Here is a 27,908-nt window from a genome sequence, read left to right as displayed (position 1 = left end):
TGAGTGAATCATCGGTTAACTAGTTGATCACTGCAAGTAGTACCACAATACTAGACCTCCCACTAGTTCATCAAACAATTGGAACTAGTTTAACTGACTTTACCTCAGGTAAACTAAATTAATTAATTACAACTAAAAATAAACTCAACCAGGTCTCCCATAAAGTAGGAGACACTCTACATGACTCAAGTTAGACCCTCAACTCAAATTAATTGAGCAAACTAAGTCAACTTAACTTACTAACTAATACAAGTTGTCAGAATTATCTATAAACTCACATGGATCGAGTTTGAGATGATCTTATTCGTTGATGGGGATCTAATCATGGTCGTTGGTTCACCAATGAGAGATTATAATAGTAACTCGATGGGTAGATGGGGAAAACACTTTAGACATCGAGTTCCTCAATAGATTGAGCTATCCAGCTTCAGAGATTGAGTAGGGAAGAAGAGTTTGAGCCAGAAGGGATGTAGGGACAGAGAGGAAGTAGAGAAAATGATTCTGAAGGAGTTTCCAGTTTGAGAGAGTTAGTAACATGAGGTAGAGTTTTTCCTTAGTGAGGTTGTGCAGGAAGATTTATATGAGGGTTTAATTTAGCTAAAGAGAGGGTTGATTCAATTTCTGGAGGCCGATAGAAATTCCAGAAGGCCAAGCGAGTCATTCTCAGAGGATGAGTTGGGCAGAACAACTATATCAAAGAAGCTTCCATGCAGCGTGAGTTTGGCATGTGCAGAGGCAACAGAGAGGATAACTCAAGGGAAATTTCAATAGCTTGTTTGTGCCAAACTTGGAGTTGAATCAGTGTCAAGTGAGACAAAATTTGTCTCACTATTTTTTGGCTATGTTATCTTGTAGAGGATTTCCAATTTTGGCATCTAGATTGTACTCATATTGTCATTGCTACATAATAATAATAAAACCCTCATCTGCTACATCAGTTATCCCACATTGGGTTTTACCAAGGACATTTTTCCAAAAATAACGATGTCAATTTTATTTTATGTGTGCTCTATTTTCTCAGTTCCAGTTTCTATTTTTTGTATCATTTTTATTGTAAAGAAATTGTAGTGTGATTTATTCGTTATTTTTCCGTAACAAAATAAACTACATAATTAATCAGTTAGAATAATAAATTCTAATTGTTGCATTTCAAGGAATATTTCACATGGTATTAGAGCAGGTTATTGAACAGAACAATAGCTCAATAGAGAAGAGGGAGAAAGTTCATAATTCAGAAGGAATCTAAGTGAATTGCTTCTATATCTACGCAGAAGTCCAGCTAGGCAGTCTGAATTGCTAGGCAGAGGGTTCGATTTCCAGTTGCAGGTGAAGGAAAAGTTCAAATAGCCCATTTTGAGCCTGCATTTTGATTCCCAAAGTCATCCAATTTTTCCTACCTTACACCTATTTTTGCCTTGAAAATCCATAGCTATTTCTCTAAGTACACCTTGAGCTATGCTTTATTGACCTTCTAGTGTACATGAGGTATAAAGACTTTTTAATCATAGTTTTATGATTTCTTAGTAGCTAGAATAATTATTTTGTTTCTCTAAGTATCTAATTGGACTATGATGAATTTTATTAGACCAGGATCTCAGTGATGACCAGCCTCCATCAAATACTCCAGCTCGTAGCAATCTGGTACCTGCACCACAAATCGCTTCTGGTACTCATACCGCAAATCACTCATCTGGTACCTGTAACAAAGTACTGGAACATTCTATTACCACGACCGATGGGGATATTGTACCTGCACTAATCAAATTAAGCATGTGTTATTTGAACAAGACATATTCTTATATATTTTAAGTGATACGTTAAGATTGTAATGATATGTTTTTATTTGTATGAAACCACAGACGTAAAGACCAAGAAGACCTTCTCAAAGATATGCATTCGATCTCTTTGCATCTCGGGTTGTCTCTCTATTTAAAGTGGGCCTAAAGATGGTGAAGGGGATCATCATATGAATAGTTGATTGAGTAATAGAAACAGAGAGTTCATGTTGTGTATGTGTATGTAATCCTTAGTTGTGCTATTAAATATATTCAAGAACAGTTTGTAATTTCACTTTTTTGAAGACTAATGCGAGTATAGTTGTTATGATATTGTGTATTTTATCTCAGTAGTTTGTAATTTCTTATAAGCTGCCAGTTGCTCTTGGCAAGGGCCCACCAACATCATCCTGATGATCTTCTTCTTTATTTTTTAGTTAGAATTTCATTCAGTAATCGTGTGCTCTAAGTTAGCATTTCATTCAATAATCGTGTGCGCTAAATTATCGTTGTCTTTTATTTCTATAGAAGTTATTTACTATGTTTTGCAGAAGATTTCCTTACCCATTCTCGTATAAAATTAATTTCTTATTATAGGCCTAGTTATGTGTGGTTTGATATCATAGGTTGGAGGATCGATCCAATGTTGCAAGAGTGATTAGATAAGTATAGAAGTGTGAGATTTAAATATTGTTAGCATTTCAAGTTTTAGTTGTGTGTGTGTGTGTGGAATTTATATGTCTTAGGTTTATTCTTCATAAGAAAGAGGTTGCTTAATTGATAAGATAGAGTTGTGAATGTTATTTTGTGAATTTAAATGTTGTGTAAATTAAACCATAGCAGTAGAAAGCATACCCTTATTCAGATTTCATTAGATTGCTTCATTTCAGATAGCAAACAGAATTCCCGAATTATTATTATAGTAAATAGTTTCTTGTACATGTATTGAATGATTTCTTGTACCTGTACTAAATAGTTTCCTGTACTTGTGCTAAATGATTTCTTGTACCTGTACTAAATGATTTCTGGTACTAGTAGAAACTACAATAGTTATTGTGTGAAAGTGTGTTTGTTAGTAGTAATGATTGGACTTCTTTTAAAAATTAAGATTGGTATGAGTTAAGTTTCTACCTTTTCCACTATACTTGACACTTAGATATATTACCTGTTGTTGGAACATATAGTGTATCATCTCTACTGATTACGATTCCCTGGTTGATAATTTAATTTGTGGCGATATATCATTCATAGAATTGCCCCAACATTTTTGGTGTCATTGTTGGGGAGCTGCAAACGATTATGGATAATGGTTGGTTTTTTTTATGACATTTTAGTTATATTGAGGATGACCCAAGGGCGGAGAGAAGACGGTAAGATGAGAGGTAAGAACCTGCGCATCCACTTTGGTGGGGGTTCTCCAAATTTAAGTTGTCCTCTCTTTCAGTAAGCAGTTAAAGTTTGATGCTTTAATTTCATGTGAAGAATTAGAGATAGGAAAGGTAGGTTTGTTTCATCAAAAATCCTTACGTATGTGGTCCCAAAACTGATAAACCAACTAATTTTTCTAATCGATATGCAAGGAAAACTCTAAAGGAGAAAATTATGGTGGTAGCAGTAGAGGGGACATTAGTAAAGAAGCTTGGAGAAAAAATAAAAATAATGGTAGAGGAAGTTTAGACTACATTGAAGATAGTACCTTGGAACATTGCAGAGAACCCAGTGTCTGAGCCATCATCTTCCGGAGGAGAGACATATCCTACTTCCAGGAATTTCAAATTGTGGGAAGAAAGAATGGAAGGAGAAGGAGGAAGAGTAGGCAATCCAGAAAACAATGAACCAGAAACGTTTGGATTTCCAATACTTGACATTACCAGGAATGTCACCATGAAGAACATTTCTTTGTCATCGTTACCTCACTTTAATGGTATGTCATCCGAATATCTTGATCCATTTCTATTTGAATTTGATATACTGTGTAGAATTTATAGTTATACAGATAATGCTCAAAAGTTGAAACTTTTTCCGACCACCTTGTTATCACAAAATCATGTACTGAAGGCTGCCAATCAGCAAGACTCTGTGTAACTGTTTCAAACCAGGCTTTTAACTAAGGCTTAGCCTCCTTAGTCTGAGAGGGCTCTCTCACAGGTTATTAATATTGAACAAGATGGCTAACTCTTACAAGACACATGAAGAAAATATGCTGGCTGGACAAATATCAAATTGATTCCCATTGGGCTTATGGAGTCACTAAAATCTCAGTAAACAATGGCACTATCCTTTCATAGAAATCAGGGCACTTTACATCTAATGTTCAAACATAACTTACATGAAACACAGTTTGCCAAGCATACAGGAAGTCAGAGCATGAAACATGAGTTCTGAGTGATTATGCAGTAACAAAACTGTAAAAGAACACTAAAGAGAATAACCATCACACATTTGAACAATAAGATCTATTGTGAATCCTGAGAAGAAACAACAGTCATTTGCATTACTGAAATCTGCTATACATAAACCAAAATAGTCTTGTCTTTTATCAAAACATCCAACCCCCTTTACATTCATCTTTCAGCTCTATATAGAATGCTTACTCTACCTGATTCGAGCTCCCTCCTCCAGCGTGAGGGGAGCTCAATAATTACCTATGATGACACCTACTAACTTTTAACTAACTAATAATTACAGCTGACCACTAATTGACAGCGCTGGAATCCTAAAGCAAATAAGATCCTAATTCTACATCATGCTGGACATAGCATTTATTACAATTAAGATTCATCCTCTGCCAAGTGGATTACTACAGCGATAGCCTTGATGGCTTTAATCACAATGAACTTCATTCTTTGACATCTGCTCTCTTTCTGGCGGTGGCTGTGATGGATGTTTATAGCTGCTTACTGGACTTTGATGTTGCACTTTCTCCATTGCCCCTGAAAAATAGAAAACTGTCCTTGTTTATCGGCCTTTGGTTTTCCTCAAAGATATTCGAATCCAACAAACTATGCCTTTCATCTTTGATTATTCGGAACATATCAGAATGCCACATCCACCTTTGCCATGTCAGATTTTTAGCATTAAGAAAAATATATCAGGGCCTTTTTCCGTATAATGTTCCAGACTTCATGACAAGATCTATAAACACAATTCAAATAAAGATTTGTTGTTGTCTTCAGTGTCAAAAGATCTGCCCTGTTGTGACTATACGAAAACCGTAAAGTCAATTGTATGGGTGTTTCTCCAGATAGAATCCTTTTTATCTTTGCTAATCTTTCTGTGAAAGCTGCCTCTTTTATGTCTGTTAAATTGGTTTTCCCATTGCTAGTATGAACAGTATCAACCATGCTTAAAATATCCAATAGACTACTAGTGATTTGACAGTTCTTGAAGGTTTCTATTTCTTCTTCATATTCCTCCAGAGACATATATGCAGCTGCCTCTGTCTTTCCAGACCCTTTTCTCCTCTTCCTAGGCTTGGTTCCAGGAATATCTAGCAACTTGTCGATTAAATCTTTGTCAGCAGCTGTGGGTCCTTGACGTTTATGGTTGGTAACAAAGGTGATGAGATGTTTTTCCGTTTCTGTATCTCCTTGCACAAAAATTTTTGGAGGGCCTGCTTTCAGATAAGAAAACATGGTGTTGAGAACTTTCGAGGAAGGATTCAGGAAGCTTGCAAAGAAGGCCGCATCATTTTTTCCCTTTGCAAGTAGCTGCAGAATGGAATTGGTTCATCACTCTGGAGATCCTCATTTTCAAGCAACTCTTCAACAAGAACTTCAACGAGTCTCTGCCGACTCTCTGTTTTTGCGGTGTGATTATACAGATGCAAAACAGATTTAATTTTTGACCGACCTGAATTTCTTAACATCTTTTTCAAGAGAAAAATGACAATGGTTTTCACATTCTCGTTTGCTTCACAAAGGCCATCGCATATAGGGGTTAAAAGCATTTCTAGCTTGAACCTATCTTTTAACAACAACCGCATATATGCACAATATGCGAGCTCTTTTAATCTCTCATCCCCCAGGCACGATAGCGATGATTCAAAAAATCTTTTTTATGAAAACAAGCTTTGGGGATTTCAGAAGATGAACAGTCTTAACAAGACCATTACCCGCATTGGCAACCTCCTCCAATATATTTCTCACATCAAAAATTGTTGGATTAGGTTCTTTTCGTTTTCTCTTTTGAATGGCCTTACAGCAATGGTTAACACTTATATAATTCTGTCCCTTATAAGCCTCTTCAAATTGCTAGGCGCCCTTCGAATTTTGAATTTGATCCTCAATGCTCAATGCATGTCTTCAAATCTGAAAATAATCCTCTAAAATCACTGGTATTTCTGTTTCTTACGATGCTTTTGTTCATTGTAACGTAGGCCTTCAAAAGAGTTCAACCCAAGCCGTCTAACCAATCTTTCAAATAGTAATCTGTCAAGCAAAAAGCGAGCCACTGAAACCTGATTGGGGCGCTCTGTCAAGCCGGCCATAACCGGTGCCTTCATAGAGCGGAGCACCAACACTAACATCGTAATCTAGGTGTGCCCTCGAGTGCCTTAAATCTAGTTCTGTATACCTAGGAACATCATCCAGAACAGAATATGGACGTTTTGAACAATAAACTCCACCATAAGGACGGCTAGGCGCATCCAAATAGCTATGCACACGTTCCAGATGTCGACTATATCTATCATTAACTATCTTTGCATAAGATTGCATGTCACCACGTGCTCTTTTAATGTTTTGATGCTGTCGAAGTTATAAATCCATCATTCGACCGTTTTGCACCAACTGTAACTACCCCAGGTTCAATTGCTTGTTCAAGGATACTACAGGAACCTTTAAAAGGCGCCATAGAACAAAACCATTCATCTGATAGATTTTCACTGTTGTAACTTGGATCCAGAAGTCGCCATTTCCAACATTTATTGCACTGAACCCATTCACGGTCAGGTTTGTACCCTTTGTTGTTGTGAATTGGAGGATGATTCAGCTAACAATATAGGATGCTCCTTTGGGTCAATTAGCAAGCGCTCCCAAAAAGCATGGTCCCATATGCTATCCACAACATCCCAATCAGCAACAATACCATCCTTCAGAGCTAGAATCACCTCCATAAAATCACGTCGGTAGCCCAGAGCTTGAGAACCAACATACAGTTTCCGCTTGGATTTGGACTTCTCAGAGTCTAGCTTAACATTCATTTTGGCATCTGAAGATTCTAAATCTCCTTCAACTTTGACTGCATCAGCCATCCCTGTTTGCTCAATAGATCCCACAACAGCAGGAAAAACTGCCTTTGGGGCATCTTCGCCTGCATAACCAGCTTTACAAGTATGAGACCCCAGATCAAGAACTATAGCTGCGACTTCATCACCTCCATACATAGTGCCGAGCGCCTATAGATGAGATACACCTCAGCAGTTGTTTCAGCAGTATATAATTTCTAACCATCCCATCCCGCAATGCTTAACTTTGCATCCATTCGTTGATGAAGCTATGAAGATCCTTATGCATCAATTCTGTCACCAGACAGCACTACTTCTGTCTTTATCTACAAACGAGCTTAATGCCTGCAAAAGATTTGAGTGCAAAAGTTTAGATATTGCAGAGACCACCGCTTCCTTGAAATCACTGTCGATGCTCTCATCTGCAGAACTCTGTACAATAGGCATGCTAGGATTTTGGCCTCCATTGAAAACTCGAACAAATTCCCAGTTTCGTAGCACGCTACGAAACCACCTAAACATGTAGCACTGCGAAACTGCTAAAGGATTTCTGCGCTGCGAAAACACTTTGTCCTTAAGCTAGTCTGAGCAATTTTTGGAAACAGAATTTTCAGTGATAACACACCTCAAAAAAATCAACATTAAGATGGTTCATGAGTCTAGGGGAACATACTATTACATCTTGGGATGATATGAGAGCAGCCTTTCTTCAGAAATACCAGCATTATCGTAGGCCTAGGAATGTCAAGAATGACATCTTTAAAATGCAGCAAGCTGAAGAAGAAATCCTAGAAGACTACTTAGAAGGGTTCCTTTACAACTACCAAAATACCAAGCAAGTTTCTCTCGACCTAGCCTCAGTTAGAAACGTCTCTTTAAAAGGAGTACTGGATAACTGCATAGAAGTACTTAAAGGAGTACTAGATAACTGCATAGAAGTACTTAACCTCATGAGATTTGGCGATGTTTATCAAAAATAATTATCCATTTTTGTTGAATATTGTAAGAATTACTCCCATAGTCAAGCTAAAGTTGGTAAAAGTCCAAAAGAACTTACAAGTCGAGTTGTCAAACCCATCACAAGTGGTGTAACTAGAATATAATTAGGGAATCTATTGGAAAATCTTAAAACTGATATCCTTATTACAATTATTAACCAGCTAGATACCCTTAATAGTAAGATGAAACAAGAAGATGAAATCACTTCTTTAGTTATGTTTTACCCTTGATGTAGGAAGAAACATCATGAAAAAGAATGCCCTTTTAATGCCATAGAGGTATGTGGAATTTGCATGGATAATAACCCAACTAATGAATGCCCTTCATTACCTGGGTTGCAAGATATTTACAAAGGGGTAACATAACCACAAGATCCACCTTATCCCCTAGGAGAACATGTGTTAACAAAACCCCTCTTTGTTCCAGGACCCTTCCATGTAGTTTACACAACAATAGTGGGCCCCTCAAATGCCTTATTCTCAATGGGGGCCCCAACCATCACAAGGATATTCTTGGCAACAAGGTTGGATGGGGACTACATATGGTAATATTCCTCCACAACCTGGTGAGCACCAGTATTGCAGCAAGAATGCTGCAACTCCTGGGGCTACCAACTTTATCAACCCAGGGTTCGTACAAACTTGTAGGTGACAGTGTTGTATACACAAGTAAATGTGATGGTTCTACTCTTTGTCACTGCTAATATGGTGATAGAACACTAAGGTTTTTCAAACCAAAATTCTATTGATTCAGAAGAAGCTTGATTACCAATGAGGAAAAGAGAAATCTACACTAAGGGAAAGCTTGTCTACTACAGTAAGAGAAAGACAGAAATCAAATGTTAAAACACACCATTTTTCTAACTAACTGTTAAGAGGATTTGCTTCAAAATAATTCTAAGTTAACATGTATGCAATCCTACTGGCATAGGTATCCAAATTGAAACATCAAACATTCTACAGTTGTGCATGTAAATGAATAAAATAACTATGTTTTTCTTTCTGTCTTTTCTCATGATAAAGTCTAAAAGCTAACTTCTTTTGGTGATGTGGTAGGTGGCTTAGGGAAGATGGTGAATGGTTAGAAGGATTGGGAGACAAGTAGGGGTCCTCTTATAGCTTCCTATGGCCTCTTTCCACAATTCAGCCTCAAAACAGGCCACTACAGGTCAACCTACAGGATGTCCTAATGTGTTCTACAGGATGTCCTAAATTCCTACAGGATCCCCTGTATTCCTACAGGATAGAGCCGCGAGAAAAAGGATGGATGTTGAAGGTGATGGAAGGCTTAAGGAAGGTGTTTAGTGGATGGAATGAGGTAAGGGAGTGCCTAGGACTACTTCAGAACTCAAAACCAAAGTTGGGAGATGGCTGGATGTGCTCAACAAGCTTGGAGAAGTACTCTTGTGAAATGATGAAATTGGTGAGGGTTTTGGTGAAAGGAAGGAATGATCATGGATGGATGAAGTTGGGGTGAGGTTGCCGATCAGGAAATCTCTATGTACTTCTAAAACTCTTGCACTGCATCAACCATTGACATTTATCCATAAATCATGTAAACAAGAAGGATTTCAATTAACTAAGGAAAATAGAATTTCATGAGCTAGCTGCCTATTTCATGCATGAGGAAACTTTGAAAAATAATATGAAACCTTGATGAGATCTAATGTAAGAATGAATATAGAAGAAATGATAACTAAATCATATTCTTGCAAACTAATCAAATGCTGGCCCATGTACAGAAAACCCTAAATTCCATGAGAAACTAGAATTTTGTCTTTTTGGGGCTGCATAGGGGTTCTTTCCTCAAACCATGATCCCTAAGGAAGGAGTGAGGAAAAATCCACCTACTGGAAGCTTTGTAATGTTCCTTTATCTCTTCTAAGCTACTACTAAAGTAAAGCACAAATGGAAGCAAACTAATCAAATCTACAACTACTTGCAATGAATTAATTCTAAAGACAATTCAACCATTAATCTATGAAATTGACTAAGCATAAAAATACAATTAGAGGAGAATTTTCTACTAGGGTTGGGCCCTAACCCAAGAGCTTCATCACTCTGAGTCAACTTAGTGCTAGATCAAGGAAATACTCATTCTCATTATCAAAACAGGAAATTACATAACAATGTCTTCCACAAGTCTTGAACTTAAAAAATGACTAGTGTTTTTATAGCAAAAATTCGAATCCTAATGAGGCTTTAGGCCTTCTTATTTATACAACTGAAGTCTCCAATGACTTCCTTAAATCTAGAGAGGCTCGACTCCCAAACTCGACATAAACTAGCACTTTGACTGTCACTTGCTCGACTGCCTTTCGATCTCCATTACTTGGCTGCTTGTACTCTGAGCCAGTGTGATTGTGTTGATGGTGTTGGACCCGCCAACATGTCAAGGGGATCTCCCCAGTAATAAGTCCCAATTAGACCTCAGACTGTTAAGTGTATAAGGAGTTCCAATAGTGGGTCGTAAGGTGATGCCTTGACAGCGGTGTCACACAGAGGCAAGTAGAATAACTCTGTCGGCATCAAGGGTGTGACTCATGCAGTGAGTCAAGGAAGGTGTATGAGAGGTTCCAACACTTCGAAGGGGGAAGAAGGTGAAGGTGGGTTCTAGGTCAAAAGGGATCAGTCCCAACTCAGCTAGGAACATACAACACAAAGGACATGCACAGCTTCCGGCGGAACAGTCCACTTAGATGCGGCAGACACATCATACAAGGTAAGATAACATGTACAACACTCACGAATCAGTCTGAGGCAAGTGCGATGGTTGTTATAGCAAGGTTCAAGTGAAAGGTATGTCTGATGTCTGGTGGAGCAGTCGACACAGACGATGACAGCATTAACAAAAAGATTCATATAATTTCATGTGAATCAGTTCATACACAAGTACGTAAGTTAAACAACACATATCATTAAAGCAACCGGAGCAATCCAACTACAATAACAACATATGCATGAAAATGTGTTGGCTCTTATTATATAAAGAAGTGTAAGTCACAATCATACAATACATCCATGTAAACCTACTAGCCCCAACAGTGGAACGTTATAGCCACATCTGCCTACTCCTCCAAAGAGATGTACTAGCTCCGTGCAGTGGAGAAGCCAAGACGCATTACAATATTGTCCAAACCTTCTTCAAAATAGTCTTAGTAGAAGCTTAGTTGACCAAAAGCATATACAATGAGTTATGAGGGACTATTTATAGCAAAGGGTGGGGTAACCCTTAACATTCCCCTTTATGACAGTTCAATTACCCTCATGACTCTTCACCTACTTTATGATTGTTACATCCAACCATTAACACTTGACTTACACTTGACATGACTCAACATTACAATGCACATGTGCTCATGTGAAACAACATGGCTTGAGTAAGCCTTGCAAGACATCACTGACACTTGGTCCACTGTGATGAGACCAACTCTTTGACATGCTTGTGATGGTGAAGGTGGTGAATTGATGCCAAGATTGGTCGTCCGTGATGGTGTGCCTGCACCTCATGGTGACATCATGCTGAAGTGAACTCTTGCCTCCATTCCAACTGGTGCATTGGTTCGACCCCTTCATCCAAATCATCTTCTAACATGCACATGGCCTTATTTGGTACGGTTGAACCAACAACACATTGATGCATAGTGTCCGTGTTGATCTTCAAGTGTGTGTTGGTGGTCATGCGCATCAACTTTTCGAAGTACATGTTCAGCCCCAGTTGGAATTGCTTCTTGTCTTCGCCTTGGTGAGTGTGTTGAATGGGTTGGATTGCATGTGTGCGCTCAATGACATGCATGTTGTTGAATCCCTTGCATGTGATCAACAACACTGCTCACCATGTCTACTCTGTGTCAATTTCTGGGATGGATCCTTAACTTGTACGGGCGCAGTTTCATCCGTGAGTGCATGTTGTGCCCACTGTTGTTCTTGTTCCTGTTGCAACTCATTCGTCTATCTATGCAACTTCATGTCCTTCCTGAGTTGCCACTTCAGCACATGCAACTCCTTATTTGTTACATCTTCTACCTTCGCGTGATCTTCATGTCGTGCCGTCAATTCATAGCCAGAGTCTCTAAAGTTGCTTTCATCATCAATGGACCTACTTGAGATTGCAACCTTGTTCCGCCTCCGTGTTGTCAACAACACTCCTCTTGCATTCGTTGCATTTGGTATGTTGTCTTCAGTTGTTGTTCATGATGCTACTCGTTGTGATGTTTCTGTTGTCATATTTTGATGTCCTTGTCTATGAACAACTTGATGTCTTCATGGGTAGGAAATTCCATGGAAACTTGATCGACTGCATCCCCAAGTGTGCTATGAACGGTGTCTTCGTCTCTGCTCTCCTGGAAACCATTGTACCTGTACTGCTGAGAGGCAAATGAACACCTAGGATACCTGGAGACATGGCAACACTCATGGCAATCAATCTGTCAGTCGAAAACCAAAATGAACATGAGAACTGACTTGCAACATACCTGGGTGCATGATCATGAAGGTTGCGCAATTTCGACTGAGAGGTCGAGAGACCGCCTGCCAAGACTGCATAAGACACAATCTGGGTTGTTGGGAGACTGAATGACTGCTAGAACTACGCAATGCATAGTCAAGTCTAGTTGCTGACTGCTGAGATTGCGCAATGCACAATTCCAGTTGGGGAAGGATTGCTCGCTTAGGGACAGATTTGCGCAATTTCTTGGGCCAAGTAGCCACTGTCCTCCAGAAATGTACAAAACATTCCTCGAGGCCAGTGCTGGGCCGGAATGCGCAAATCTGGAGAGGAAGGTGAGCCTTCCTTCCTCAGATTGCCCAATGCATCCTTGGTGAAGGCAGAGTCCAAGCCAAGGTTGGCCCCACTCGCCAACGGGCAACTGAAAGAAACTAAGACAATAAATGCATGGCAACACTAAGTGATAGAAAAATTGATTGACAGTTCATGCAAAACATGAATGAAAGATTCAACAAACAGGTCAACATGCATGTGGGTGAGGCAGTTCGCTGGTTGGACGAACGTCCGTGCAAAACAGTTACATGCATGCGAAAGCGGTGAGATAGCAACAAAAATTGAAACAAAGCTAGGACAAGCTAGTATATATGTAAACGACAGTAAGCATTCAAAGAAATCAAGAAAATAGTACTCCCACAAGGGAAAAGACAAAAAGTGACAGAAATGTAGCATAAGGCATGGGAAGAGGGCTTACCCAAAAATAGTTGAGCTAAATGTGCTAACTACTCCTAGATGTGATGTGGGATGTTAGAGCTAGAAGGTTGATGTGAGGAATGAGCTCTACAGCGTCCGATTGATGAGTTTTGATAACATTGGGTTGTGACACACATGCCACGAATCTGGGGGAAGCGACACTTGGTGGGAGGTTTCGAAATTGCTCCTTGCATGTAACCTCCAACTACTAAACATAGATCCCTAAAACAAGGGATGCCTTTGCATACTACCTTGGGAGAAGCAACCCATGCATGCAAGTTTGTTTTGCTCATCCTCGGAGGGAACCGGTTAACTTAGCTGCACATGCAAGAGACTTCTCGACTGCTGGAAAAGAATGCGCATTTCTAGCTGGGAGTTGGGCTGACTGCCCAAGAGGTTTGCGCAATTTTTGGGCAGAGCAGCTGACTACTACCTAGATTTGTGCAAATCCTGGGTTGAACAGCCTGCTGCTGAAAATTTGCACAAATCCTGCTAGGAGGGTTGGCTAGCATGATTGCACAATCTTGGAGACTAGCAGGCTGTTAGAGAGGATTGCACAATTCCTAGAGGGAAGGATAGTTTCCCTCCAGAAATGCACAATTTTAAAAGGGAAGTTGCTCAGCCTGTAGCTGGACCAAGTCCAAGTGAGAATTCTATGAGGGGAATGGATCAACTGTGATCGATAAGCTGCCTTTGTGTGAGGGAAACACTGAAGCTTGAGTACTTGACGAAGCAAGACAAAGTGTTGTGTAAGGTTGGTAGGGAGGATCCAAAATAGGCTAAGGCAAAATTCTAGAGGGTGTTTAGTCGCTACAACACTTAGCAACACACTTTTATAACTCCAGCTCTCTGCATAAACCTTGTTCATGAAAATGAAGTCTAAAACCTCCAGAAGTATTGTTTAGTTCTTAGCTCATCTTGGTTTCACACTAGTTTGATTGTAAGATATAGCATCTACCAGACTCTTGGTCAATTGACACACATTCCAAGCCAAGGCAACACAATTGTTTTGACTGGGGTTGAGGGGTATATAGGTGCACAAGCAGTATAGTCGTCATAGTCTTAGTTTCATCTCTGGTGTTGCTCCACTTCCAGCAGGCCTGGATAGTACCCCGGTGGAGTCACATAGGAACACAAGCATGGCTCCACTGCTAGCGAGCCTGGTTAGTACCCCAGCGGAGTTACTTGCATCACCTCCTTGCGCAGGAAGCCTTTCTCTTCTTTCACCTTATTCATTTTTCATTTTGAATTCAATTTTTTTACTTTTCATTTTTTTCATTTTCATTGTGCATAGCACTTATTCATTTCAGAGGCAAAAGAGGGATCCCGACTTATTGAGAACAAAAGAGGTTGTTCCAACAGAGAAGTATTTTATTGTATCTCTGACATACCTGTTAAGTTTTTCCCCCTTACCTTACTCTACTTGACTACACTGACAAGGGTTAACTCAAAAAAAATTGACTAGAGAAGGTGACACTAGTTAGCGTGCAAGCATTGTGTTTACAGCAAGGTTCACTTCGAACAGTATGTATTTTCCTTCGATGTATCATGGACTAAAAGTAACAATCTCATCATACAGAGGCAAGATGACAGATAACCAAGTAGTTATAGATGTACAAGCCCTCTTGTACTTTAACCAGCTCGCCTCAAGAGTCATACACAATTTCATGCCAAACTAACCTATGAACGAAACAAGTGAACGAACTAACAATCAACATAGAAAAGCAAGAGCATAAGCAAAAATGAAAGTGAAGCAAGTAAACAAACAAGCAAACAAGGCACATAAGCAAACAAGCATGCAAGCAAACAACTGAAAGCAAACACTACTCCTACTCCTACACTAACGGTACATGGGCCTAATCACGTGAAGTGATACTTCCAATGCAGCCACCAACGCATTGGTAGACCCATGTTGGTGAAGGCTTGGTCCGTGAGCAACCCAGTTGTGCGAACCAGCAAGCAAGAAAGATATAACAATGAAGACAACCACACTTCATGACTCAAAGTGCCCACGGAACATAAGAGAGTGCGTGTGCATGATGGCCATTTTGCAAACTTATCATCATGTTTTGTGACACTACGTGCAACTTTGAAGCATAAGCACACTCTTGACTGTGACATGCAAGAAAATGAAAGACACAAAGATAACTTGCGTCGCGCACTAGTTCTTGCAATGTAAGATTCCTCCAATGCATGAGCAATGGGATCGTGTAGTTCGAGTGGAGGAAGTAAAATCTGAGTGCTAGATTGATCTTGAGTGCATACAGATGAGTGATGAGGATCCTTGAGTCAACTCGGGCTGAAGTGCCTCAGCAGTCTGTGGGGTTTCAACTTCGTTGATAGATGGATCTTCATAGACCAATGGCTTAGATGGATTAACAATGAGTGAATCAACATCGTGATCGGATGATGAGGTGAAGAGATCACAACAACCAAGATCAGAAAATTCAGGATGTTGGTCGGTGTTGTAACATGTATTTTGTTGTTTGTTTCATTCATTTTTCATTCAAAATCACTTGAAAAATATTTTGAAAAAAGATAAGGCAAGTTATCGAAAATCAAAATATAAAGGAAATGGAGAAATATATCGGATTTTACAAAGGAAAGCAAAGGAATAAGTGTTAAAACATAACACCTTTCCCGACAATATATATGCCATATTTTATAATGATGGTGGGTCTGAAACAACGTAAAGCGCTTGTATTACTCTGCCGATTGCGATATGGGTGGGCCGGACCCGACATAATATATACAGCGTGTTTAAGAGTGCGGCGGATCCACTGTATCGAAAGTCCTTTGTATACATACATATGGGTTCCGTCGATCGTGATTTGTGATGACGGACCCAAAACGATATATATTATGATTTATAATTGCGGTGGGTCCGTTGTATCCCACAACATATTATATATATATGGAAAGCACCGATTGCGATGAGCGATTGGACTCCAGACCCGATAAGTTTATGTGCTATAAATTTTATCTAGGTGGATGTTGGTGGCCACCCACCTATCCCATTTGGACCCCCACAACTGTCTCTTTCAGTTTCTTAGTTTCCTTAATTGTAGCACAATTTACTATTTTTAGCATTTTTTGGGTCCTGAACTTCCGAAGCCCTTTTGAGGCCCTAAACAACGCTTTTTGGGAAATCCGGGAGCAACATGGGTCCATGGATCAATGTTTCTCTTCCCAAAATTATAGTTCTCGAATAGATCTTTCTAACGAGGTATTGTACGCGTCAAATGGAGATCGGGTGCCAAACTTACGACCCCAGGAAATTGATGCACCAATTTACCCAAACAGGGCCCACAATTTGGTGTTTTATCTTCTAGGGTTAGGTTTTTGGATGTTAAGGGTTTTCCATTGTTTCTAAACAATAAATAGGCCTTCGAACCTCATTGTAAGACAGTTCAGGGGCATGTAGCCACCAAATCTCTTCTCAGAGATAAGCTACCATCGCCCTAGCTAGTTTCTTTCCATTTCTGTTTGTAAGCATATTTCAGTATTTTACAGTAATGAAATGAAGTATTATTTCCGCTGCATATTTGTATTTATGGTTATCGCTGTAATTTTTTGTGTTCCTGTTTAAATCCGGATCAATTTTATAAGTCATCACGTCCGCCTTATCGCAATTTTTATTAATATTCACATATATTTGTTATTTACGTTGTTTTATATGAATTCCTATTATAAAGCATTATAATAGAAAGGCCAGACTTTAAGCATATATATATTATAATTAAAAGCCCCGGCGGGTCCACAAGGCGTATTAAAAGGAAGATTTCAAGCTATAAGGCAAGATTTCGGGTGGAATGAAAATGGTAAGTGGTTTTTAGTGGAGATCACCCGATCCCGCTTATCATTAAACACATAGCAGCCGAGTGGAGAGAGGAAACTACCCGTTTTGGGCGGGTATTCTCTGGGCCTATGTCCCACCCAAAAACTTTACAGACCATCCGCTCTGAAAAGCGTAGATCAATGGTGGAGATGAATTGGTGGGAAGTATACATTGGGAATTGTGTTGAGCCCGTATTGGAAGCGAAAAAGCATGTTTTATCATATATTTTCATTATAAAAGTTTTACACATAATTCCAATATTTTCATAGTTATTGAGGCCTAAGGGTGCATAAATTAAGTTTTACAGGGATTTTCGGGCTGATTGCGATTTGCGATGGAAGTCAACGGAGCATTGAATGGGTGGATTTGACAGGTTTATAAAGTAGGATTTACTCTTTTGAGTTCCGGATTAATCAGAAGTTCATGTTAATTTCGTTGTGTAATGTGGAAAATCAGGGTTGGAGCCGAAGCTTAAGAGGAAGATAATCTGATATATTTCTTGGCATTTTGGCCAATCAGAACACTCATGTAAGCCCAGGATTACAAAAATTAAGCGTATTTCATTACGGATAAGAGGAATTAAGCATCATTAGGGAATTCACAGAGGAATTCAGCAACGAATCAATGGAGCAAGCCAGCAGTTATCATCCCCTCCTGAATCCAGTTATGTTCTTGTTATTTCATGTTCTTTGAGGTGTCTTTTACCCTCTGTAAAATTCTGTAATAAGTCTTTACTTCATATAGTTAGAAAAGTAGTTAGATAGTTTGGGTAGTTTCAGAAATAAACAATTGTTCCACAATGTATAAAAAAGGAAAATTTACTAAGAAATGGTTTGAATTTTGGAGAATCCAGAGACTAGCCCACTGTATTCCTGATATCATTGTTGATTAATGAAAGAATCAGAAGTTTCCATCAGTTGTTGCATATAATTTTGTAAGCTTCTCTGTCATGTGTCATGCTATGTTTTTTTCTTTTCAAGTATAGTAATGAAGCATCAGTTCTTTATTTACTTATGTATATAAGGTTAAAATTCCTTAAAGAGCGCTCCTATACTTGAAGTCCTCACTTCCTTTCTAAATTATAGATAATAGTTTCTGTGAAAGATCAACATATTGTCTATGATTCAGTTCTCATTATCATAATTCCTCTAAGTTATAGATAGTAGTTTCTGTGAAAGATTAGCATATTATCTTTAACTTCCCCTTCAAACCTTCTTCATTCATCATTTATATCTAGCAACAAATGGCATGCTGAGATGTTCTAGTCATACATATATTAAGAGCTAAAGACCAAGTTTTCCAAGTCCTTCATTTGAGAACACAACAAACAATAAGTGACAGTAAATAATATTTATTAATGTCTTAAGCACAATTTCCCCACAGCGAGGAAATTGGTTTCTTAAGGAACAACATTAATTGGCGTCGTTGCCCGGGAGAGAAGACAAGAAGATTTTTCCCTGGGTTTCAATATTTTCCTCTGGTTGTTCAGTGAGGAGGAAATATTTGGTTGTTTTGAATCAAAGCAATAACTCTGGCTTTAAGAAGACCCCATACAAGATCAGACATTTCACAATAGAAGGTTCAAGCTCTTTCAGATCTGAAAGGCTATTTTCTAAGAGGGTTGGAAGGTCTAAGATTCCAATTACACCAATTTCTACATTGTCTGCGTCAAGCAGCAATTCACTTGAACATTCATTTGATAAAGAGTCATCTTTTTCATCATCTTCATTTCAAGAACCTAGCTGTCAAGACCAATATTTTGAGTCTGTTACTTTTCATTTACCTGTTGTAATTATTCAACCTCAACCAATAACTACATTACCTCCTTTACACATTCCATTTATCTCTCAATCAAGTTCCACATCTGTTGGTAATCAAAGCTCAGTAAACATGGCAGCACCTGCATTCTTAGTGAATAGGTATGCACCTCTGCAACTACCACAACCGTTCAATCAAATGCCACAAGATTACCTTAAAACTCTTCCACATTTTTCAGGAGAAGATGAACAGACAGCAGATAATCATGTAGTAGTATTTTGTAATTTTGTAGAAAGCCTAAACCATTCCTTCTTGGGAAGAGATGGAATGTGTGTTTATTCACAGATGGGGAGAAAAGAGAGACCATGGATATTCATTAACAGAGTTTAATGCCATAAAGAAGAAGTCTGAAGAAACTGTGGCCGAATTTTTCAGAAGATTTAAAAAATTGTACAATAGTCTCCCAGTAGAGATTAAGCCTCCTCCTGTTGGTGCAAAAATAACTTTTGCAGGGGCTTTTGAATCAAATTTTGGATTCACATTAAGGGAAAGAAGAGCTCCAACCCTTGATCAAATCCAAACAGATGCTTAGAGATAGAAGCAAATCTAGTGGTTGCAGGAAAATCATCAGAAGCACAGCCTACCCAAGACAAGGGACAGGCAAAGATAGAATCCTCTCAAAGTCAATCATTGGAGGATATGTGTAATGTAATTAAAACTATGTCAGATAAGTTAAATAGGTTAGAGTTAGAGAATAAGAACTCTCAGAGACAAACACAGTATAATAAGAACTTTAATCCCCAATTCAAAAGACAACCTTTGCAAAAGGAAAGAAAAGATCAAAATCAAATTCAAGCACCATTATATATAGAAGCAGATCCTAGTGAAGAACAACCTGGAGATCAAATTTCAACATTATATGCAGTTGATGAAGATGAACTCGACATTGAAGGAGAAGAGTATGTGTATGATGAAGCAGATGCAATTCATGATGAAAATGAAATTGATGAATATTGGAAACAATTATCTGATTTTATGCAGATTGAACTACATAAGAAATATGACCTGAGATCTAGGAAAAGATCAAGAAATCAAGAAAATGTAAGTGAGCAGCAATTTTCAACTTCCTCACCAAGGGCGACTCCACAAGAATCTCAGCCTACAAAACAAGTAAATAAAGGGAAGCAGCAGCAAAATGCAAATGGCAAGACACAGATACTTCGAGGTGAGCCTTCTCAAGATCAAACTAGAAAAATTCCTTTGGAGAAACTTGTTTCAATTCCTCAAATAATTCCAGTCATGAAGAAAGGTGAAGATGAGAATGAAAATATTGCTAAATAGGGTCACTTATTTAGTCTTACCAAGGATTTGGAAAAGGTAAGAATACAAGTTCCCCTTACAGAAATGGCAAAAACACCTACTTATCAAAAGGAGATTCTTGAGTTTATTAATTTAAAAGAAAATGAGAGTGACACTGTAAATTTGCAGGAAGATAAACCAGTAGTGGAAGTAGATTCTTCAATACCTCCTTTTTATATTTCCCTATTGGTTCATGATTTCCTCTTGCATAATTGTATGTTTGATTCGGGAATTTCACATAACCTTATGCTTATGTCAATGATACAGCAACTAAATCTACAAGTGACCAAACCTTACAGGGATTTGTATTCTTTTGATTCAAACAAGGTCAAGTGGCTAGGAGTTATTAAGGATCTAGCAGTGTCACTAACCCAAATTCCAGCTAGAAGCCTGGTCATGGATGTTGTAGTAGATATTCCTGCTAGATCTAGAATGCTTCTATGTAGGTCCTGGGGGGCTAAATTGGGAGGTGTTCTGAAAGTAGATTTCACATATGCTGTTATAACGGCTTTTGGTAGGGAGGAGAGGAGATTGTACAGAGAAACTAGGTTTGTAAAAACAATTACAAAAAATGGAGCAAGCAATTCACCTGTATATAGTCAGGAGAAGGATGACTTTCCTTGTTTCACTTGCATGATAATGTAGAGCTGGCTAAAGATAATCATAAGCAACTTGCTTCAGCCAATGTAATTACAGAGCTGCAAATAGAAGAAGTGTGGAAATGTTTCTTTGATGGAGCTTATTCCAAGGAAGGAACATGTGCTAGTTTTCTTCTAATTGCACCTGGAGGTAATATGTTCCCTTTTTCTTTCAAGTTAGAGTTTGAGGCAACTAACAATGTGGCAGAATATGAGTCCTTGATTATTTCTCTACAAATAGCCAAACAGATGGGAGTCAAGTCAATTTCTTCTTTTGGAGATTCGTAGTTGATTATTAAGCAGATAAAATATCACTGCCAAACAAAGCATCCTAGGCTCTGTGCATACAGAAATGAGGCATGGGATTTGATTGAAAACTTCTTTGAAGATTTTGACATTCAATTCATTCCAAAAGATGAGAATAGATTGGAAGATTCATTGGTTGTGGCTGCTAGCACTTTCAAGCCTCCTATTAATCCAAGACTAAGATATGAGGTAGAAATGAGACATAGACCTTCTATTCCTGATAATGTTAACAACTGGCAAATTTTGAGGATGACCAGCAGATTAAGGAGTTTTTTACTATGGTTGAAGAGTTTCAGGGCACAGAAATTGACCAGGACGAAGAAGAGACAACAAAAATTGCAAGAACCAATGGTTTAAAAGATTCAATAGCAAATCAGAAGATCTTTCAATTAAAAGATAATATTCTGCCAAAGGGAATTGTTCCTCTTGAAAGGCTTTTTAATTCAAATGATGTGGCTTTGGACTCAAGGAAAATCTCACAGGATGAACATATTCAGGATCATAACATTGGAACTCAGGAGAATCCCAGGTTAGTCAAATTATATGCTAGAGTTTCACCTAATTTTCAAGAAAGATATATTAAACTTTTCAAGAATTATGTTGATGTTTTTGCATGGTCCTATGAAGATCTCAAAACCTATTATGTAAATATTATTCAGCATAAGATTCCTTTGAAGGAGGGGGTTAAACCCTACAAACAAAAGCTTAGACAGATGAACCCTCTGCTTCTACCATATATTGAAAAGGAGGTCAAGAAGTTGCTTGATGCCAAAATCATAATCCCACTCAGGTATTTAGATTGGGTGGCTAATCTAGTTCCTATGAGAAAGAAAAATGAAGAAATAAGGTTGTGTTTGGACTTCAAAAATCTCAACAGGACTTCTTTGAAAGATAACTATACATTGCCTAAGATGGATCATGTGCTGCAAAAGGTAACAGGATATTTTAGAATGTCAATGCTAGATGGATTTTTTGGTTATAACCAAGTGGCTGTGGATAAGGAGGATCAGAATAAAACAACATTCACAACCCCCTGGGGAACATTTATGTATGCCAGAATGCCTTTCAGATTGATGAATGCAGGTGCTACTTTTCAAAGGGCTATGGACATTGCTTTTGTTGGAGATAAGTTTGTAGTAATATATTTGGATGATATTACTGTTTTTTCAAAGTGTGATGAAGAACATTTGGATCATTTGAAGAGAAATTTTGATAAATGTAGAAGATTTGGACTTTCCTTAAATCCCAAGAAATCCATTTTTGCTCTGGAAGAAGGAAAACTATTGGGACACATTGTTTCTAGAGAAGGAGTGAAGATAGATCCAGCCAGAGTACAAGCTATGCAGAAAATACCATTACCCAGGAGTAAAAAGGATATTCAAAAGTTTCTGGGAAAGATAAACTTCCTGAGAAGATTTGTATCCAACTATGCAGAAATTTTAAAAGAAATTACTAATATGCTAAAAAAGGAGAATGAAGTGAGTTGGACCTGTTGTAACATGAATTTTTTTTTTTTATTGTGTATAACTTTCATTTTTTGAAAATACTTTAAAAAAAAGGAGACAATGTAAAAGGAAGGAGAAATAATGGTATATCAGAAGCTAATGGTTATATATATATATATATATATATATATATATATCGCAAAGCATAGTCGTATCAGATTTACAAAGAAACATGTGTTAAATTAATTTTGAAAAGAGATAATACAAGTATATCGGAAATCAAAATACAAAGGAAATGAAGGAAAAGATCGGATTTACAAAAGAAAACAAGTGTTAAAACATTAACACTGGACCCAAAATATTATATGTTGCGTTTAAAAGTTCAGCGGGTCTGCAATATGGATGGTTGGCTCCGCAAATAAGCGTCGATTGCGATTAGCGATTGGGTTCTGGACCCAAAAATTTATATGGCATATTTTATAACATCGGCGGGTCCAAAATAATATAAAACGCTTATATTATATGCATATGACCCCGCCGATCACGATATGCGATAAGGGCTAGACCCGAACATACATACATACATACATACATACATACATACATACATACATATATATATATATATATATATATATATATATATATATATATATATATATATATATATATCATATTTTAAAGTCCGTCGGGTCCGCCTTTATGCATGTATATGGACAAGCACCGATTGCGACTTATATGGTCGGACCCGATATTTCATGTGTTATATTTTATAATCCCTCGCGTCCGTCATATCGTGGTTATGAAGATTTTATTGGATATTTACATATATTTCGTTTTATATAAGGTTCTATTATATAAAGGATTATATAAGGAAGGGTGGACCCGAAGCATATGTTTATTATATTTTTAAAGCCCGGCGGGTCCGTGACCATCACATAGTAGTTTATATATATATATATATATATATATATATATATATATATATATATATATATATATATATATATATATATATATATATATATATATATATATATATATATCTATATATATATATATATATATATATATATATATAGATATATATATATATATATATATATATATATATATAGATATATATATATATTTGACATGTCGATCGCGGCCCGGATCCAATGGTAATATATATCTATATATATATATATATATATTTGACATGTCGATCGCGGGCCGGATCCGATGGTAATATATATATTATAATATATAAGTCTGCACTGTTCTGGGCAATAGATGGTTTTTATTAAAACTCACCCAAAGCCTTTACAGGCCGTCTGATCTGAAAAACACAGATCAATGGTGGAAATGAATCGGCGGGAAAGTATACCTCGAAAATTGTGCAAAGCCTGTATTGGAAGCAGAAAAGTATTGTTTTATCATATATTTCCATCATAACAGGGATTATCATGGCTGATTGCGATTTGCGATGGAAGTTAACAGAGCGTTGTATGGGTGGATTTGACAGGTTATGAAGCAGGATTTATTCTTTTTAAGTTCCAAATTAATGAGAAGTCACGTTAATTTCGCTGTGTAATGTTGAAAATCAGTGATTAGAGCCGAAGCTGAAGAAGAAGACAATCTCATATGTTTCTTCGCATTTTGGCTAATCAAAATGCTATGTAAGCCCAAGATTATACAAACTAAACACATTGCATTACGGCTATGAAGAGTTAAGCATCATTAGAGTGTTTACAGAGGAATTCGGTAGCAAATCAATAGTGCAAGCAAGCAGTTACCATCTTCTTATAAATTTAGTTTTGTTCTTTCTATTTCATGTTCTTTGAGGTGTTTTATCCTCTGTAAATTCGGTAGTAGTTTACTTCATATAGTTAAAAAACAGTTAGATAGGTTTCAGAAATCAATAACTATTCTAGAAATGTATAAAGGGGGAAAAAATTTACTAGTTAAGGATTGGAATTTTGGATAACTGGGCCACTGTATTCCTGATATCATCATTGATTAAGGAAAGAAGGCCCCATACAAGATCAGACACTTCACAAAAGAAAGTTCAAGCTCTTTCAGATCCTGAAAGGCTATTTTCTAAGAGGGTTGAAAGGTCTAAGATTCCAATTACACCAATTCCTACATTGTCTGCATCAAGTAGAAATTCATTTGAACATTCATCTGATAGAGAGTCATCTCTTTCATCATCCTTATTTCAGGAACCTAGCTGTCAAGACCAATCTTTTGAGTCTGTTACTTTTCATTTACCTGCTGTAATTGTTCAACCTCAACCAATAACCACATTACCTCCTTTGTACATTCCATTTACCTCTCAATAAAGTTCCACATCTGGTGGTAATCAAAGTTCAGTAAACATGGCAGCACCTGCATTGTTAGTGAATAGGTATGCACCTCTTCAATTACCACAACCTTTCAATCAAATGCCACAGGATTACCTTAAAACTCTTCCACGTTTTTCATTAGAAGATGAACAGACAACAAACAATCATGTAGTAGTATTTTTTAATTTTGCAGAAAGCCTAAATGTTGAACATTTAGATGTTGTTCTAAGACTTTTTGTTCAGTCCTTGGATGGAGAAGCAAGGAAGTGGTTCAAAGGACTTTCCAATAATACCATTCCTTCTTAGGAAGAGATGGAACGTGTGTTTATTTAGAGATGGGGAGAAAAAAGAGACCATGGATATTCATTAACAGAGTTTAATTCCATAAAGAAGAATTCTGATGAAACTGTGGCCGAATTTGTCAGAAGATTCAACAAATTGTACAATAGTCTCCTAGCAAAGATTAAGCCTCCTCTTGCTAGTGCAAAGATAACTTTTGCAGGGGATTTTGAATCAAATTTTGGATTCACATTTAGGGAAAGAAGAGCTTTTACCCTTGATCAAATCCAAATGGATGCTTTAGAGATAGAAGCGAATCTGGTGGCTACAAGGAAAGCACCGGAAACACAGCCTACCCAAGAAATGGGAAAGGCAAAGATAGAATCCTCTCAAAGTAAATCATTGGAGGATATGTGTAATGTAATTAAAACTTTGTTCCCCAATTCAAAAGACAACCTTTGCAAATCTTGCAAAAGGAAAGGAATTTAGATCAAAATCAAATTCAAGCACCATTGTATATAGAAGCAAATCCTAGTGAAGAATAATCTGAAGATCAAATTTCTACATTATATGCAGTTGATGAAGATGAACTCGGCATTGAAGGACAAGAGTATGTGTATGATGAAGCAGAGGCTATTCATGATGAAAATGAAATTGACAAATTTTGGAAACAATTCTCTGATTTTATGCAGGCTAAACTACATAAGAAATATAACCTGAGATCTAGGAAAAGATCAAGAAATCAAGAAAATGAAAGTGAGCAGCAAGTTTCAACTCCCTCATCAAAGGCGACTCCACAAGAATCTCAACCTGTAAAACAAATAAATAAAGGAAAGCAGTAGAAAAACGCAAATGGCAAGACACAGATACTTTGAGGTGAGCCTTCTCAAGATCAAACTGAAAAAATTCCTTTGGAGAAACTTGTTTCAATTCCTCAAATAATTCTATTCATGAAGAAAGGTGAAGAAGAGAATGAAAAGATTGCTAAACAGGGTCACTTGTTTAGTCTTACCAAAGAGTTGGAAAAGATAAGAATACAAGTTCCCCTTACAGAATTGGCAAAAACACCTACTTATCCAAAGGAGATTGTTGATTTTATTAATTTAAAAGAAAATGAGAGTGACACTGTAAAATTTGCAGGAAGATAAAAAAGTAGTGGCTTTTGGTCCACATGTAGAGGAAGTAGATTCTTCAATACCTCTTTTTTATATTTCCCTATTGGTTCATGATTTCCTCCTACATAATTGTATGTTTGATTCGGAAGCTTCACATAATCTTATGCCTCTCTCGGTGATGAAACAATTAAACCTACAAGTGACCAAACCTTACAGGGATTTGTATTCTTTTGATCCAAACAAGGTCAAGTGTCTGGGGTTTATTAAATATCTGGCGGTGTCACTAGCCCAAATTCCATCAAGAAGCTTGGTCATGGATGTTGTAGTGGCAGATATTCCTGCTAGATTTGGAATGCTTCTATCTAGGTCATTGGGGGGAAAATTGGGAGGTGTTTTGAAGTTAGATTTTACATATGTTTTTATACCAATTTTTGGTGGGGAGGAGAGGAGATTGTACAGAGAAACTAGGTTTGTAAAGACAATTACAAAAAACGGAGCAAGAAATTCACCTGTATATAGTCAGGAGAAGGATGACTTTGCTTTATTTGCACTGCATGACAATGCAGAGCTGGCTGAAGATAATAAGAAGCAGCTTGCTTCAGCCAATGTAATTACAGAGCTACAAATAGAAGAATTGTGGAAATTTTTCTTTGATGAAGCTTATTCCAAGGAAGGAACAGGTGTTGGTTTTCTTCTAATTGCACTTGGAGGTAATATGTTCCCCTTTTCTTTAAAAATAGAGTTCGAGGCAACTAACAATGTGGCAGAATATGAGTCCTTGATTATTTCTCCACAAACAGCTAAATGGATGGGAGTCAAATCAATTTCTGCTTTTGGAGATTTGGAGCTAATTATTAAGCAGATAAAATATCACTGCCAAATAAAGCATCCTAGGCTCTAGGCATACAGAAATGAGGTATGGGATTTGATTGAAAATTTCTTTGAAGCTTTTAACATTCAATTCATTCCAAATGATGAAAATAGATTGGCAGATTCATTGGTTGTGGCTGTTAGCACTTTCAAGCCTCCTATTAATCCAAGATTAAGATATGAGGTAGAAATGAGACATAGACCTTATGTTCCTGATAATGTTAAGAACTGGATAGTTTTTGAAGATGACCAGAAAATTAAGGAGTTTTTGACTATGGTTGAAGAGTTTTAGGGCACAGAAATTGACCAAGACGAAGAAGAGACAACAGCAATTGCAGAAGTCGGTGGTTTAAAAGATTCAATAGCAAATTAGAAGATCTTTCAATTGAAAGATAATGTTCTGACAAATGGACTTGTTCCTCTTGAAAGGCTTTTTAATTCCAATGATGTGGCTGTGGACTCAGGGAAAATCTCACAGGATGAACATATTCAAGATCACAACATTGGCACTCAGGAGAATCCCAGGTTAGTCAAATTATATGCTGGAGTTTCACCTAATTTTCAAGAAAGATATATTAAACTTTTCAAGAATTATGTTGATGTCTTTGCATGGTCCTATGAAGATCTCAAAACCTATGATGTAAATATTATTCAGCATAAGATTCCTTTGAAGGAGAAGGTTAAACCCTACAAACAGAAGCTTAGGCAAATTAATCCTCTACTTCTACCATCAATTGAAAAGGAGGTCAAGAAGTTGCTTGATGCCAAAATAATAG

At 37.5% G+C, this 27,908-nt stretch overlaps 1 protein-coding gene across 1 annotated transcript; it reads right to left on the bottom strand.

The window, feature by feature from the left end:
- Nucleotides 1–6,723: 6,723 nt before the first annotated feature.
- On the bottom strand, nucleotides 6,724–7,208 carry LOC149233507 (actin-related protein 4A-like). The gene has a single exon (XM_089382217.1). It carries the CDS (start codon nucleotides 7,159–7,161, stop codon nucleotides 6,724–6,726), a length of 438 nt encoding a protein of 145 aa, XP_089238343.1. The 5' UTR covers nucleotides 7,162–7,208.
- Between the last annotated feature and the right edge of the window lie 20,700 nt (nucleotides 7,209–27,908).

Source organism: Pinus tabuliformis, chromosome J (genome assembly GCF_031772625.1).
Source record: "Pinus tabuliformis cultivar Carrire ecotype Pingquan chromosome J, CPIR1, whole genome shotgun sequence".
NCBI classification, from domain to species: Eukaryota; Viridiplantae; Streptophyta; class Pinopsida; order Pinales; family Pinaceae; genus Pinus; species Pinus tabuliformis.
Note: the sequence above shows the minus strand (reverse complement) of the source record. Positions and strands in the feature narration are given on the sequence as shown.

What these genes read in the sequence shown, in the direction of transcription:
- LOC149233507 (XM_089382217.1), bottom strand. Translation starts at nt 7,161, where the DNA reads ATGTATGGAGGTGATGAAGTCGCAGCTATAGTTCTTGATCTGGGGTCT.